This window comes from Thalassophryne amazonica, chromosome 3 (genome assembly GCF_902500255.1).
Source record: "Thalassophryne amazonica chromosome 3, fThaAma1.1, whole genome shotgun sequence".
In the NCBI taxonomy this organism is placed as follows: Eukaryota; Metazoa; Chordata; class Actinopteri; order Batrachoidiformes; family Batrachoididae; genus Thalassophryne; species Thalassophryne amazonica.
The window spans coordinates 10059077-10077114 of NC_047105.1; the positions used below are offsets into that span (position 1 = coordinate 10059077).

Here is an 18038-nt window from a genome sequence, read left to right on the forward strand (position 1 = left end):
GAATCACTGGCCTCGGAGGATGTTCATTCAGTTGTTTAATTTTGTAGAAAAAAAAAAGCAGATCACAGACATGACACAAAACTAAAGTCATTTCAAATGGCAACTTTCTGGCTTTACGAAACACTATAAGAAATCAGGAAAAAAAAAAATTGTGGCAGTCAGTAACGGTTACTTTTTTAGACCAAGCAGAGAGAAAAAAAAAATATGGAATCACTCAATTCTGAGGAAAAAATTATGGAATCACCCTGTAAATCCCCAAAACAAACACCTGCATCAAATCAGATCTGCTCGTTAGTCTGCATCTAAAAAGGAGTGATCACACCTTGGAGAGCTGTTACACCAAGTGGACGGACATGAATCATGGCTCCAACATGAGAGATGTCACTTGAAACAAATGAGAGGATTATCAAACTCTTAAAAGAGGGTAAATCATCATGCAATGTTGCAAAAGATGTTGGTTGTTCACAGTCAGCTGTGTCTAAACTCTGGACCAAATACAAACAACATGGGAAGGTTGTTAAAGGCAAACATACTGGTAGGCCAAGGAAGACAAAGCGTCAAGACAGAAAACTTAAAGCAATATGTCTCAAAAATCGAAAATGCACAACAAAACAAATGAGGAATGAATGGGAGGAAACTGGAGTCAACGTCTGTGACCGAACTGTAAGAAACCGGCTAAAGGAAATGGGATTTACATACAGAAAAGCTAAACGAAAGCCATCATTAACACCTAAACAGAAAAAAACAAGGTTACAATGGGTTAAGGAAAAGCAATCGTGGACTGTGGATGACTGGATGAAAGTCATATTCAGTGATGAATCTCAAATCTGCATTGGGCAAGGTGATGATGCTGGAACTTTTGTTTGGTGCCGTTCCAATGAGATTTATAAAGATGACTGCCTGAAGAGAACATGTAAATTTCCACAGTCATTGATGATATGGGGCTGTATGTCAGGTAAAGGCACTGGGGAGATGGCTGTCATTACATCATCAATAAATGCACAAGTTTACATTGATATTTTGGACACTTTTCTTATCCCATCAATTGAAAGGATGTTTGAGGATGATGAAATCATTTTTCAAGATGATAATGCATCTTGCCATAGAGCAAAAACTGTGAAAACATTCCTTGCAAAAAGACACATAGGGCCTGCAAATAGTCCAGATCTTAATCCAATTGAAAATCTTTGGTGGAAGTTGAAGAAAATGGTCCATGACAAGGCTCCAACCTGCAAAGCTGATCTGGCAACAGCAATCAGAGAAAGTTGGAGCCAGATTGATGAAGAGTACTGTTTGTCACTCATTAAGTCCATGCCTCAGAGACTGCAAGCTGTTATAAAAGCCAGAGGTGGTGCAACAAAATACTAGTGATGTGTTGGAGCGTTCTTTTGTTTTTCATGATTCCATAATTTTTTCCTCAGAATTGAGTGATTCCATATTTGTTTCCCCTCTGCTTGGTCTAAAAAAGTAACGTTACTGACTGCCACAATTTTTTTTTTCCTGATTTCTTATAGTGTTTCTTAAAGCCAGAAAGTTGCCATTTGAAATGACTTTAGTTTTGTGTCATGTCTGTGATCTGCTTTTTTTCTACAAAATTAAACAACTGAATGAACATCCTCTGAGGCCGGTGATTCCATAATTTTTGCCAGGGGTTGTATCAATGGACCATATGCTAATTTACTAAATTCTGAAAGCTAGAAAAGGAAATCAGAAAAGCTATCTGGGACCTCAGAAATCCCATCTGCAATTATTGCTTGATCTCCAAAATCAGTCTATGCAAGTGAAATTATGTTCAGTATGAGTGTTGTCATTAGTGCCACTTCGAAAATTAAATTCATAAGTAATTTATTCTAAACTTAAGATCTGTTGTTTTTTCAAACTTATGCAAAAACAAATCTTGAGTAAAAAAATACAGTATGCGATAGTTAATTATTAAGAGCCAGTTCTTTCATATTTATGAATACATTTTACCACATTGCAGTTTTTTAATGAAAACTCAACCTATCACTCTGAGTTCTACACATGTGGTGATGCCTTATTTACACCAGGATGTTAATAAAAATCAATGCTGGCTATTCTGAGAATAAAGTACTTATATCCACAGTTTCAAATTGTATAAGTCAAATGGTGTCCACTTTATGGTCTTCTCAAAACATTAAAATTACTGTTCTGGATGCTCAGAATGCATCTGAGCTTATCTAGAAACTGTTGGCTTCTGGGGGCCTAAAGCGGCCCCCAGACCCCTGGCCTATGGGCTTCGGCCCTGCGGGCCTTGCACTTTGTCCCCCCCCCAAATTTCTAGTTCTAAATTGCGCCATTGTGTACTATATGTAGAAATACACACTAAGTACTGAATAAATCACAGTCGTAATTAGTGCAAATGAAATGTGCAGTAAGAGAGAGAGAGAGGAAAAAAAAAGAATGTCCTGTCTGCAGACTGAAGATTTCACATACTGCCTGGGCTTATGGTTTGGCAAAGCTCCAAAACTCTTAATAATGCAAAAAAATAAAATAAAAATAATTAGCTGGGAGAGACAGACAGAGAGAGACACAGAGACAGAGAGAGAGAAAACACACCACACACCCTAAACTTAAGAAATCTAGGGCTAAGAGGGTGCAGGTAGAGAGAGAGAACACACCACACACCCTAAACTTAAGAAATCTATATCAGGGGTGGGCAACTTGTTCCAGAAAGGGCTAAGAGGGTGCAGGTTTTCTTTGCAGCCACTGATTTCACTGATTAATATCACATTGAGCAGATGGAATCAGTTCATCAGTGGTGAAAACATAAAACAAGTTGTCCAGACCCAACTTAAACCCTGACAGATACGGCAGCCAATGATAACATAAACTGGCAAAAAATTGTTTCACCTGGGACCAGAATCGTCACACGGTAGAACACATATGGCTGTAAACAAGCAACAAGTTTCTCTCAAATACACCAGACATCAACAAATTAATATATTCCTACATCAAATCACACACCTTAAGGTATGGCCAAGTAAAGACCACCAGTGACCTCTTAAATATTTTCAGAATATTATGCACATCCAGGACATTCATATCTGTGATTATAAATGAGCCCACTGGGACTGAACAGATTAAGCCACGCTCCTCCCTGGTGGCCTTCCCACCTCGTCTAGCGGCAAACTGAGGATGAAGTGCACAATTTACTGTGACAGAGGTGACAAAAAAAAAAAAAAAAAAAAATTGAACTGGAGCATGCCTACTTAATTATGTATTTGTATCTTGTGTGTCGTCTCACCATCTGTGCACGCAGGTACATCTGAGCCTGGCTGGCTGTGAGAGTGGGACTGGATGGGCTACCCAACAGAACAGCCTGTTGGGAAATACTGGTGGGAGCAGAACTAATGCTCTGAGCACGGCTGATCAGCTGAGCTGCTGCTGGGGATGTTGTCAGGTTGATCTGTGCGGTCAAGAAAGGTCAGTTACTGCAGAATACAGCATCTCATGCAAAAAGCAGACACCTGATTATGAAATCAATGCATTTAGCTGCCAGTGTAAAAAGAAGCATCATAAGAGCAGTGGTGCTTGCTTGGCGATGCCAATATCATTGCAGGACAAAGTCTATCAATCAATCAATCAATTTTATTTATATAGAGCCAAATCACAACAAACAGTTTCCCCAAGGTGCTTTATATTGTAAGGCAAGGCCATACAATAATTACGTAAAAACCCCAACGGTCAAAACGACCCCCTGTGAGCAAGCACTTGGCGACAGTGGGAAGGAAAAACTCCCTTTTAACAGGAAGAAACCTCCAGCAGAACCAGGCTCAGGGAGGGGCAGTCTTCTGCTGGGACTGGTTGGGGCTGAGGGAGAGAACCAGGAAAAAGACATGCTGTGGAGGGAAGCAGAGATCAATCACTAATGATTAAATGCAGAGTGGTGCATACAGAGCAAAAAGAGAAAGGAAACACTCAGTGCATCATGGGAACCCCCTAGCAGTCTAAGTCTATAGCAGCATAACTAAGGGATGGTTCAGGGTCACCTGATCCAGCCCTAACTATAAGCTTTAGCAAAAAGGAACGTTTTAAGCCTAATCTTAAAAGTAGAGAGGGTGTCTGTCTCCCTGATCTGAATTGGGAGCTGGTTCCACAGGAGAGGAGCCTGAAAGCTGAAGGCTCTGCCTCCCATTCTACTCTTACAAACCCTAGGAACTACAAGTAAGCCTGCAGTCTGAGAGCGAAGCGCTCTATTGGGGTGAAATTTCAGTGCTCTTCACCGTGCTCCTGCAGGTGTTCCACCTGCTGCGTGTGCCTGATGTTTGGGAAAATGCGCCAGAAGAGAGCCACATGAAGCTACACATCTGGCGCTGTCCTCCTCCTCCTCTCTGCGCCACTCCATGGCACAGAGCCCAACTACACATGCAGTCACAAAGTTCTTCTGAAAAACTGGAGCGATCTGAATTTGGATGGATGAATATGGGTGTGTGTGTGGAGACAATTCACCTCGTTCACAACGTGACAGAACTTAATGATGCGCTGTTACGCGCAATAGCACGTAACACTATTCTTGACCGTGCATAATGGTTCCTGATAATTCTCCGGCAACATGTGCCATTAATCGTAAACGTGTGGTAACAGGTTTGCAGCAGTTCCTGAGGACACCTGACGCCTCTGCCCCGAATAATCACATTCGTGATCAGCGGCCAAGAATGTGTACTTCGTGGCATTCGTGACTTGTCGTCATTATGTGTAAACGCAGCATTAGCAATGTAAACTCAGATCACAGCTGAAGGGAGAAGCACAACATGGACTGCACAGCAGCAATGATTTTCTTCAGGAGAGCCCGACTATGGGCAAAGATCTTGATGAAGCGAGGATATCGATTGGACACAGTCCAATATCAAATAACTTTACTGAACCAATGCGGTTCTTAGAAAACATCTGGGCTTAAAAATAATTAAATTCCAGAAGTTATGAGACTTTTTGGACACTGAAAACTGGACTTACTGTAGTTTGAGTAGATCCTGTTTGCTGGGTTGAAGTGCTGTTCTGTGAGGAGCTTTGCCGACCAGCTGCAATGCTGGCCTATCATACAGAAAACAGAGACAGAAAGACAGGGAAGCACATGGATCAGACAAAGCAGCACAGAAACAAAAACACTACTGAAAAAGGAAGTTGCCAAATTATACCATTTCCTGAAATGTGTTATCATTGGCTTTGCACAGTGCACTGTGAGAATGTGTGGGGGCCGTGTGCTGACCTGCTGCACGGCTGCCAGGCTCTGCAGCTGAGCGGTGCTGAGGCTGTGCTGCTGCTGGAGGGCTGCAGTTTGTAACATCAGATGCTGCTGCTGGGCAGCATACATCTGCTGCAGGTATTGTGCTGCTGTGTTAGGCTGCCTGTGTAATGCTTGCTGGAAGACCTGGAGACAAACAAGTGGTTCAGCAATTGACCCAGAACGGCTTTTGCAAGAGGGAGATCAAAACTAAAATTAACTGGATTACTTTAATTGTATCAACTTTTACCAACCAAGGTCCACACACCCCCCACATTTTGACATACGGTGCATCCAGAAGTATTCACAGCACTTCACTTTTCCACATTTTGTTATGTTAGGGAGGTGATGGTCAAGTGATTAAGCATTGGGTTTGAGACCAGAGGATCTTTGTTTCAAACCCCAGCTTGACCAGAAAGTCACTAAGGGCCCTTGTGTAATGTCCTTAATTCCCGAGTTGCTCCCAGTGTGTAGTGAGCACCTTGCATGGCAGCACCCTGACATTACTGTGCAACTGGCTGAATGTGAGGCATAATTGTAAAACGTCTTGAGCATCTGGTGCAGTTGAAAAAGCGCAAATGCAGTCCATTTACCATTTGTTACAGAGTTATTACAAAATGGATGAAATTCTTTTTTTTTTTTGCCTCAAAATTCTATGCACAATACTCCACAATTGAACTTATTTCTCTGGCTGACCTTACTAAAATTGTTATGGCAGCTTGAAGTAGAACTTGTTTATTGAACCCTCTTGGGTTAAAATATTTAAGGTCAACATTAGGGCCTTATATATATATTGAACATTCTACACATCACTTTCATCAGGAGCTTTCCCAGCCTCTTTTAAAACTGCAGTGGTTAAACCCTTGTTAAAAAAGTCAAGTTTGGATGCTGACTTCTTGACAAGTAATAGACCAGTATCAAACTTTGCTTTCAAATCAAAACTGTTTGAGAAAGTGGTCTTCCTCATTCCTCTGAAACAGCTATTAACTAAGATGGTGAATGATTTACTACCGTCAGTGGAGTCAGAGTTATCTTCCGTTTTGCTATCGTTACATCTTAGCATTGCACATGATACTGTGGACCACCAGATTTTGCTGGATTGCTTGGAAAACTACTTTGGCAGTTCAGGCCAGGTCCTCCAGTGGTTAATGTCATACTTGTCAAAGAGTTCTTACAGTGTCGTTAACAATTCCCTCTCCAAGTTGTGCATGGTCAAGTATGGGGTTCCACAGGGTTCTGTTTTAGGTCCACTGTTTTCATTGTATCTAGCAACCCTGAATCAGATTCTCCATTTGTTTCAATTGGATTTCCATCGTTAAACTGATGATCTACAATTGTATATACATTTGGCTATGAATGATGGTTCTGACATATAAAGTTGGGGCCTGTCTAACTGTTGTTAAGAGCTGGTTATCAGTAAATTTATGATTGCTATGATGAAGGGCTGTAGCTACAGATTATTTTTGAAATTGAGTATTCTAGCAATTGTTTTGATTAATCAGATAAAAAAAAAGTACTTCTGCATTTTTAAACAACATCAATAGTCCAGGGCTCTCCCGAAGCAATGGCACAAGTGTCACTGCGCCATCACGCAGATTGTTAAATTTAGTGTATCCCTTTCTGTTTTCCTGGGGAATTATTTTTTCACGTCCTTTACAAGTTTGGCTCTTTCCGGAACGTAAGCGCAGGCGGTCAGAGTAATCCTTAATCAGTCATGCTGCACATGAACGTGAGCACAGCCTGTGGAAAGAACACACAACTACTTCTGGAGTGTAGCTTTTCCACAAAAGCCACATTGATAAATCTGCTCTGCACCCCGTCGATGAAAACTCTGATCAAGGCGTTTTCTGAATAAACTTGACTACAAAGTGCACGTAGAGTGGACAGCAGCCGCAGACCAAACTGTGTGTGTTTTAAAAATAGACAAACACACTGCTTCACTTTACATGCACAGTCATTTTATTTCAGATGATCAGCATGGACCCTCTTTCTCTTAAAAGGCTTTATTTTTTATCTGTGTGTCACATTGGAAAGCTGTAGCTTTTGGTGCTACACCGATTAGCTCTTACACAGCTTATGCACATGCTCTAGTCTTCTGTTTTTTTTTTTCTGGGGACATTACAGTACCACACACAGGCCTGGCATATGTACTACAACATTAAATGGAGCTTCAAGGCACAGAATTTGCCTCAAACATTTTTTTGTAATGGAATTAGTTATTTGACTAATCATTTCAGTCCTAATATGATTCATAATTTGAAGAAAGATCCCATCTTCATAGCCTCTTGTTAGAACATTGCAATCATACCTTGTCAACTTTCACCTCACAATCATCCTGGATTAAAGGGGTATTGTACCTGTACCCCAAAAAGGTAACATAACATCTGCAGCAAATTATCACAACATCACCATCATCCCAATTGCAGCAAAAATCTACAATAAATTTCTTCTCAACCGTATAGTTCCTGCCATCGACCCACTTCTTCGAACAAATCAGAGTGGGATAAGAAGTGGTAGATCCACAATAGCCCAAATATTATTGCCCAAGTGTATTCTCCAAGTGGAGATGAGAAGGCTAAACAAAAAGGTCACACTCAGCTTTGTAGATTTTCACAAAGCATTTGATTCCATAAGTAGATATGTGATGTTTGAAATTTTGCCACTTTATGGGATCCCGCCACTTACTATTGGAGCAATTAAGACACTGTATACCAACACAACATCCACTATACTATCACCAGTTGGAGAAACAATCAATTGGGTTCACCACTGGTGTCCTCCAAGGTGACACACTGGCATTTTCTATTCATTGTGGTGCTTGACTATGTGCTGTGGATCTCTCGATAGGATAAATGAGAAGGATCCCATAACCAAACCACACCAAAGCAGAACACAGCTGAACATCTAATGGATCAAGACTTTCTGATGACTTAGTCTTGATTGTACGATGCATAAAAGATGCAGAGCAAACGCAAAATCATCCACATCAAAAGAGTGGATGATTTCAAATATTTGAAAGTCCCAAAAAGATTTTAAAACCATTTAAGACCTTGCCTGGGAAGCATGTAATAAGTTAGATAAGTGTCATCATGCTACGAGCCTCTAAAATTGTTCATGGACTGGCACCTCCCTACTTACCTAATTAAACCGTACGTACCGGCCCAGGCTTTGCATTTGCTTTGTGACTACTATGTGTCCATAAGGTGAATAAAGGAGAGAGCATATCTCACCCATATTGGCCTCTCTTCATTGGCTTCTTCTTACTTTAAGGTTTGAATAATCAGGTCACATCTTATCTAGGGACCTCATAGTACCATATCACCCCAATAGAGCGCTTCGCTCTCAGACTGCAGCTTACTTGTAGTTCCTAGGGTTTGTCAGAGTAGAATGGGAGGCAGAGCCTTCACTTTCAGGCTCCTCTCCTGTGGAATCAGCTCCCAATTTCAGATAAGGGAGACAGACACCCTCTCTACTTTTAAGATTAGGCTTAAAACTTTCCTTTTTGCTAAAGCTTATAGTTAGGGCTGGATCAGGTGACCCTGAACCATCCCTTAGTTATGCTGCTATAGACTTAGACTGCTGGGGGGTTCCCACGATGCACTGAGTGTTTCTTTCTCTTTTTGCTCTGTATGCACCACTCTGCATTTAATCATTAGTGATTGATCTCTGCTCCCCTCCACAGCATGTCTTTTTCTTGGTTCTCTCCTTCAGCCCCAACCAGTCCCAGCAGAAGACTGCCCCTCCCTGAGCCTGGTTCTGCTGGAGGTTTCTTCCTGTTAAAAGGGAGTTTTTCCTTCCCACTGTCGCCAAGTGCTTGCTCACAGGGGGTCGTTTTGACCGTTGGGGTTTTTACGTAATTATTGTATGGCCTTGCCTTACAATATAAAGCGCCTTGGGGCAACTGTTTGTTGTGATTTGGCGCTATATAAATAACTAAAATAAATAAATAAAAAGTCTGTGGGTCACAGAGCTTTCTCTTATCATGCCCCTATTCTGTGGAATGATCTCCATGCGTCAATAAAAGTCAGTCTGTAGAGACTTTCATGTCCAGACTTAAGACAAATTTATTTGCCCTTTCGTATGACTAGCATACTGGCATAGTATGTTATTATGCTTTTTACTCTTAAATTAATTCTATTAGGAAACGGAGCAGGCCGTGGCCTCAACTTTTATCTCAATTATGGGTCTTTTAGTGACGCTTTGAGGCCAGTGGCGCTATATAAATGAAATAAATTGAATTAAATCAACATGTCAATTGCTATATCCTCCTGTATTTCATACCGGAGGGGACTTTAAATCTCCTATATGGCTCACAGACCCAGACCTTGACTACCAGAATGGAAAGGTGCCTTGAAAGATGTTATACCAATTTACTACAGAGAGTCAAGAACAACTGGAGACAGCATTCTACAACTGAAGTGATATATATACCAATTTTATTCACTTTATACATGCTTCCCTTGGGCAGTATTATTAGACGGTATTGCTTAAATTTTCATTGTTACGCAGATGATACCCAGCTTTATCTATCCATGAAGCCAGAGGATACGCACCAATTAGCTAAACTGCAGGATTGTCTTACAGACATAAAGACATGGATGACCTCTAATTTCCTGCTTTTAAACTCAGATAAAACTGAAGTTATTGTACTTGGCCCCACAAATCTTAGAAACATGGTGTCTAACCAGATCGTTACTCTGGATGGCATTTCCCTGATCTCTAGTAATACTGTGAGAAATCTTGGAGTTATTTTTGATCAGGATATGTCATTCAAAGCGCATATTAAACAAATATGTAGGACTGCCTTTTTGCATTTACGCAATATCTCTAAAATCAGAAAGGTCTTGTCTCAGAGTGATGCTGAAAAACTAATTCATGCTTTATTTCCTCTAGGCTGGACTATTGTAATTCATTATTATCAGGTTGTCCTAAAGTTCCCTAAAAAGCCTTCAGTTGGTTCGAATGCTGCAGCTAGAGTACTGACGGGGACATAGCAGGAGAGAGCATATCTCACCCGTGTTGGCTCCACTTCATTGGCTTCCTGTTAATGCTAGAATAGAATTTAAAATTCTTCTTCTTACTTATAAGGTTTTGAATAATCAGGTCCATCTTATCTTAGGGACCTCGTAGTACCATATTACCCCATTAGAGCGCTTCGCTCTCAGACTGCGGGCTTACTTGTAGTTCCTAGGGTTTGTAAGAGTAGAATGGGAGGCAGAGCCTTCAGCTTTCAGGCTCCTCTCCTGTGGAACCAGCTCCCAATTCAGATCAGGGAGACAGATACCCTCTCTACTTTTAAGATAGGCTTAAACTTTCCTTTTCGCTAAGGCTTATAGTTAGGGGCTGGATCGGGTGACCCTGGACCATCCCTTGGTTATGTTGCTTTAGACCGTAGACTGTGTTTCATAATTATTGTATGGCCTTGCCTTGCAATGTGGAGCGCCTTGGGGCAACTGTTTGTTGTGATTTGGCGCTATACAAGAAAAAAGTTGATTGATTGATTGATATATATGCAGGATTGCCACCCATATCCCAACAATTCAAGCAAATGCAACTCCAGTTTACTGGCCATTGCTATTGTGCCACAGGACAAATGATATCCATGCTCCTTCTTTGGCACCCATCAGGCAGAGTAAAATCTAGAAAGCAGACTTATCCAGAAACATTGGCCAGAGACTCAGGAACTGAGATTGGAGAGGTGGGGGGTACAGCGAAGCAGGACTGTGGCATTCGGAAGGAGGTCATGCTGGGAATCTCGTCCACCCCCGTGGTCGAAGGATGATGGTGAATTTAAAGCATTCAGCAGTTGGCAAATAGTCTGGATGACCTGCTATCCCCCTCACAAAACATTTGCAGTGGAAGCAGTATATTGCTTTGTTTACATGTATAACTTGATTCAAAGATTTCAAAAATGTTAGAGCAGTGTTTGGAGTTACCCATCAGTAATTTGCAGTTCAGACAAAAATGTTCTGGCACCATCCCCGGGTACACTATTGCTTAATTACAGTTTGACTTTCCCCATTATGTTGTATAGGTCATCTTTCACTTGCCCATGCAGTGGGCATTATGTTGTTCCCTGCAGCTGACTGCTTGTTAGCTGGGTAAAACCAAGCAAATATCAAAAAGATCTATCCCTATAGTCCAGTGGTGTTCAAAATATTCCAGAAGGGCCGAGAGGGTGCAGGTTTTCTTTGCAGCCACTGACTGCAGCAGGTGATTTCACTGATTATCATCACTTTGAGCAGATAGGATGGGTTCATCAGTGAAACCACCTGTTGGAGTAAGTGGCCCCAAAGAAAACCTGCAACATCTTGGCCCTTTCTGGAATAGTTTGGACACCACTGCATAGTCAGTGAGCACTTCATTATGACTGTGTCTGAAAACTTAAGTACAAGATAAGTCGAGGATTTATTCATATTTGGTCTTATGGTAGCAGGGCTGGTACTTTCTGGCCTATGTGCTGCCCTGATCTACCGGAAAATTGGCAAGACGGTGGCATCAAGAACCACAGCCCCTCGCTTTTCTGTCATGATTAACAAGGTGGCAAGGCAATGCATTCTCAGACTGCAATGGCTCTTGAAATCAGACGCAAATTGGATGACATCTTGGAGCAGATGCGCGCCTTGCAGATGAAGATTTCGGAGGCCGGGGAATATTCTTAATTCATAATTGGGAATATTCTTAATTCATAATTGGGATTTGGTTGTTCAAGTGAAGCTGTAAAAAAGTGTTTTTCACTGCTCAAACCACAACACAGCAGGCTTATCAGCCTGAAGGACAAACTGCCCTGCTGTTTTCCTCCAGAGATATGTCTTCGGCCTTGGTGAACATTTGGCTGTTTATGTCAACTCACAAAGAAACTGTTTCACAGGACTGAAGCATGCTCCACTCCCTCTCCCCACCCCCCTCCTACCCCCATCACACACACCCCACTCTGGCTTCTGCTCACGTCATCCCTTCCCTTCTGCAGGGGCAGCGCAGTTTTAGCTGCAGCAGCCCCCCCCAAGCTGACAGTGGCGCGACTCAGGATTGCTGCGAGACATTCACCCACTTGCCTCAATTTGGATAATGGACTTCTTCAAATTTAGTGCACATAAACAATGTCAAATGTGTATGTGCTGTCTTTAATTCTGATGTGTGCCATTATTACAGTAAACAAGTAATAATTGTGGACTAATTGCTGTTTGAGGTAACTGGAGAGTAAACATTATTGATCTCACAGTGGAGAAATTAAGTATATCATCTCATAAGATAAATGGTAAGTCAACTGCACTCATATAGTGCTTTTCCATCTGCATCACATGCTCAAAGCACTTTACAATTATGACTCACATTCACCCATTCACACACTGATGTCAGGGTGCTACCATACAATGTGCTCACAACACACCGGGAGCAACTCGGGGATTAAGGACCTTGCCCAAGGGCCCTCAGTGATTTTCCGACCAGCCTGGGGTTTGAACCAAGGATCCTCTGGTCAACGCGTAACCACTAGACCATCACCTCCGCATTGAGGTGATGACCCCATAAGATAAACTTCACTGATCCCTCAGCGGGGAAAATCACTTCACAAATCGAGCTGAAATGCACCAAGATTCACCTCTCAGCTGCAAGTATAAAAGAACTGAAAACACAAAACCTTACTGACAAGCACAGAGTGGATCTTTTTCCATTTCCAGGGACAAGGGGTGTAGGTACCAAAGCACAGAAAGCACTTATCTTTCCACTCTTACATAGATGGCATCGGATGCACACAACTCAAACTATTTCTTTGATAAAGTAATAAATTTATTAAATTTATGCATGTGTTTGTGTTTTCAGGTCACATTATGACAGGGAAACGAGAGGCCATTGTGAAGCTGCATGTACACCAACAGAGGGCAGTACAGTAAAGCAAGGTTTTGTGAGTATGTCCATGTGGTCCAAGAAACCTTGTAGCTTTGTAATTATTTCGACACAAAATACCACAACTTAAAGCTTTCAACAACCGTATCACAACAGTAAGAAACTTACCTGCACTGTTTGTCGGTCAGGTATCCCACTGTAAACAGAAATCTGAGGCACCGCTTGTCTCCCTGCTGTGGTACTATTGCTGGAACTACCACTTGTATTGTTATTACTGCTGTTGCTGCTGTTAGTTGGAGTAGTTGCAGTTGTGCTCGAGGCGATGCTACTGCTGGCAGCTGTGGTGCTGGCAGTGGAGGAAGTGGTGGTGGTGGTTCCAGTACTGCTGGTTGTTGAAACAGGGGCCCCTGGTTCACTCTCCATGGTGCCCTCTGCTCTTCTCACCTTTGACCCCCGACTCTTCTGAATGGCTCTTCTGTGCCTGCAACAAAAGGGAAAACGAGGGAGAAAACATGAGGAACAGCTCATACCGTAAGTCGAACCCAAACTAAGCTATTAAGTTCAGTATTATTACAGACCATCCAGCAAACAACCAAATTCAGCACCAGCAGCTCACCCACATCTATAATAGATCTGACACAGAAAATAGTGGAAATGAAATTGAATGCGAGCATGTTCAGAGATGGAGGATGTCACCGTTTCAATGTCATGCTCCATAATCTATTCTGCGTGTGAACAAATGTGATCTCCCCCCCCCCCACCGAGGGCATGCACAATTTCCTGCAATCCACTCACTAATTAGGTTCAACAATCAGAAACTCGTTTTCAAAGATTCTCAGCGTCACAAAATTTTTTTAATTGAAATTGCAAATGAGGTCACAACCACTGATGAACAGAATATTTTACTTTCAGCTGTAATCAGTGCAAAAGCTTTCTTAACACTAATGTAATTTGAATTTTGTCAGAATGTTTCTTCATATGATTATTACTGTTTTATCATGATGATTAATGTTAAAGATTACTGTTAAAGAAAATTCTAAAACACAAGTAAGATCAGTATGACATTTTCATGCGACAAAAATGTATTCAAATATCGTCATTTCACACAAAGCACCCGATACTTACAGCTCTGGCAATAAACACTTATTCAGAGATATGGAGAGCATTTTTTTTTTTTTTGGCATTTCCATTTTTATGTTTTTACTGCTCATCTGTGTTGTGATTTTGAGTTTAGTTAGAGAAGTGATATCTTGAAAACATTTATGTTCCAAAGCATGGATGAAAACACACACACACACACACACACCTCTAAATCAGTTGGCTTTCCAAATGTATAATCTAATTTTACTTCATCTCAGGGCTATTAAGTAGTCGATAAACAGAGTACAACTTAATCAACAGGAATTCAGTACAAACGGAGCTGAAAACAAGAGAATTACAAACTGTGGAAAGACTGCAATATCTGCTACCACACAACCTGTTCCACAAGAACATTTACCACACACACACACACATATATACACTCCATTTTAGATTTACTCCATTTTGGAATAAGGCTGTAAAATAAAATGTGTACAAGGTGAAGCGCTGTGAATACTTTCTGGATGCAACACACACACACACACACATTTTCTTATAACAGCCAAATGGCCTCTGTGTGTGCGTGTATGGCTTCAATCACGGAAAAACCGGGGGGAGCTGACATTTGCCATGCTTATGTATTTTGGGTCAAAGATGAACGCTGTGAAAACAAAAAGTTAACAGGACAAATATTTTTGGAGAAATTAGCAATTTTAGCTAACCAACAAACAATAGATGCTGTGATGCAATGCACAATGGGAGTTTTAAGGTTTTAAATGTATTTGTGGTTTATGTCAGTTTAACAGTGTTATTGATTTATTGAGTTTTTGTAGCTCAATGTTGCGCTTACCATGAGTGACTTAAGTCTCAAGTTGGTACCATGAGTAAAATTTATAGTGGTTTTATACGCCTTCAGCCATTGCCTTTTTTGTCAAGTTCAAAGCAACTGGTTACAGCAGCTGTGCGTGCATGCAACTTCGATCAGGGACAAACAGAGCACAGCTGATTTATAAATACATTAAGACAGTAAATTAACCCTCTGGAATGGAACAACGCGCCCTCGTGGCAAAGGTCACATGACACACAAGTGTCAGGGTAGAGGCTAGGGCTGGGTATCGGGAACCGCTTTTCAGGTATCGTTAAGAAATGATTTGATCCATTGACATCAACAGCCTTTTTGCTTAAGGATTCCCTTATCGGTCCTTCAGAGTGGCTGTCGTTTTTGGGGGTGTTTGCCAGGAAAATGATCATTTCTCTACACTGTTTACAGACCCTGGAATCCCTGTAATCAACAGTTTTTGCAGCGCGGCTTTGCTTTGAACCTTGAACCAAATGAAGCAGTGCTTCAATCTGCTGCTTCGTTGGTTCTTTGTTTTATTTTGCTTTATCTTAATTTTCCCCACTAAAACCCTAAAGAGCATATGCCTGTGAGTAATATTGACTATTTTTATGTTAAACCGACCTGTTATGGTCTTCTGAAACAGTTGATAGATGTATTTTATAACATAAAAACGGGACCAATGCTAACGCGTTACCATGTCTATGGCGTTTTCAATGTTAAAGTTAGCATTAAGCTGTTCGCATCTCAGCATGTTTGTGTGCATTTGTTTTCTGTATAGTAATTAATGGCTCAGCATTTGTCGTAAAAGAGTCAAATGTATTACAAATCGGAATTTTAATTTATATGTTAATAACAATAATAATAATAACTAAATGCTACAATACAATTTTAGACAAGGGGCACAAAGAACCTAATAAAACAAAACAACAGAAAAGCTAAAACCAAATAACAATGAACATAAATAAATATTTGTTTCCTGTGGACACCTAGTGACTCTTACATCTCCACTCCTGAGCTGAGCGGTATGGAGAGTCATTCATGTCAAAACGTCTGAAAGGCAATGCATTGGACAAAAAACTACAGATTTTATTTATTTATGTTCAGAGAGCATAGGATCCAGTGACCAATTTAAAATGTTGACATAGAAAACCTGTAAAGCCTACTTTTAGTACACAGAAAGAGGTATCGATAAGGAATCAGACTGATAAGCGGAATCGATAGATAAAACCTTAATACCCATCCCGAGCAGAGACAAATCTTGAGTTATTTTTCAGCTTTGGTAATTTTCCACTGCAAGCAGATTTCTTACAGGGTGGAGGGGGGGGGGGGGGGGGAAATCAGCAACAAATAATTTCCAGTGCACAAGAACATTTGAAAACACTGTAGTTTTGTCAAAAGCATTTCCATTCGGACATTTTGGCATGAATGTCTCTCCATAGATCTGAGCCAAGCTCAGCCGGTTGCTACATGTCAGCACAGGACGTCTCATTTTTGGAGAAAAAAAACAAAACAAAAAAAAAAAAAACATTTTGATCGACTGCAGTTTATTGTTTATATTATGTTAGGAAAGAGGTATCATTTGATGTAAACGCTGATTTGCTTTGAAGTTATTAATTCCGACTGGACTCTCTTTCTAACTTGACTCGGCAGAGAGCAGCGCAGCATTTGGTGCTGTGAGAATGGAACAGAGGACGAGTCTCGTTTCTTTCTCGCAACAAGACAGGAGTCCCAGTTAGTGACTTTAATCCGCACAAAAGTGACTCACGATTTACAATTGGCCACTTCTGAAAAGCAGCGAAGCAAAGAACCAATGAAGCAGTGGGTCAGAGTAATGCTTCATTGCTTCAAAGCAATGCAAGTATTAAGTTGCAGTAACATTAAATAAATTTACCTGTTGATATCCCAGACACAGCAACCGTCGTAGGTACTCTCAGATGAAGCGGAGTCCAGTGGTGGAGATTTTGAATCAACCTGCTCATGCTCTGTAATGTCCACAGGCGGACTTGAATGCTGAGAGGAGGATGACTGCGGACCACTCTTCTTGCACGCGATTAACCTCTGGGTACCGAAACTTCGCACCGAAAGACAAGGCATGTTTTGATACTCAGTACTTCCAAAGCATTGCGGTTGGTGTCACAAAAGAACTGAAGTTAGCTTCCCAGCCCCAGACAGACACAGACACACACACACTTCTGAAATAGTAATGGCATCTGTACAGCAGCTATTTTTAGGACATATTTCACATACAGATCTTTGAGACCATATATTGTGCGACTTTGCAACAAATACTGTATTTAAAAAAAAAAAAAATTAAATAAGATGCTGTACGGGAAATTCCTACTGTTTTAATTTATATACAGTTATCCAGGCACATAAAAACCATAAACAACACACAATATATAAACAAAAGTGATGCTTTCATTGAGGATAGGGAAATGATGAGCTCGAAATTCAATTCAGTTATAAAAACAGAGTTGTCAGAAGAGGAAATTCGAAAGCCATCAGCATTTCTAAGTCATTGTACTGGCTACGTTCATACAACCCCTGGCAATAATTATGGAATCACCGGCCTCGGAGGATGTTCATTCAGTTGTTTAATTTTGTAGAAAAAAAAAGCAGATCACAGACATGACACAAAACGAAAGTAATTTCAAATGGCAACTTTCTGGCTTTAAGAAACACTATAAGAAATCAAGAAAAAAAATAATTGTGGCACTCAGTAACGATTACTTTTTTAGACCAAGCAGAGAGAAAAAAAAAAAAAAAATATGGACTCACTCAATTCTGAGGAAAAAATTATGTAATCACCCTGTAAATTTTCATCCCCAAAACTAACACCTGCAACAAATCAGATCTGCTTGTTAGTCTGCATCTAAAAAGGAGTGATCACACCTTGGAGAGCTGTTGCACCAAGTGGACTGACATGACTCATGGCTCCAACACGAGAGATGTCTTTTGAAACAAAGGAGAGGATTATCAAACTCTTAAGACAAAACAATGTCGGACTCTGTAGTTTTCTCTGGGCCCCTC

General features: G+C 40.9%; 1 protein-coding gene across 2 annotated transcripts in view; it reads right to left on the reverse strand.

Moving 5' to 3' along the window:
• Positions 1 to 18038, reverse strand: part of phc2b (polyhomeotic homolog 2b (Drosophila)) — an 83217-nt gene that overhangs the window by 56535 nt on the left and 8644 nt on the right. The window contains exons 2-5 of one of the 2 annotated variants that reach the window (XR_004559415.1): positions 13256 to 13568; positions 5228 to 5389; positions 4978 to 5052; positions 3266 to 3427 (exon numbers count right to left, since the gene is read on the reverse strand). Coding sequence is in view for 1 of the 2 variants with exons in the window: in XM_034165757.1 (XP_034021648.1) it covers positions 3266 to 3427; positions 4975 to 5052; positions 5228 to 5389; positions 13256 to 13568 (715 nt within the window). In the remaining variant the exon portion in view is untranslated. Of the gene's footprint in view, positions 1 to 3265; positions 3428 to 4974; positions 5053 to 5227; positions 5390 to 13255; positions 13569 to 18038 lie in introns of both variants that reach the window. The other variant, XM_034165757.1, reaches the window with a different exon arrangement.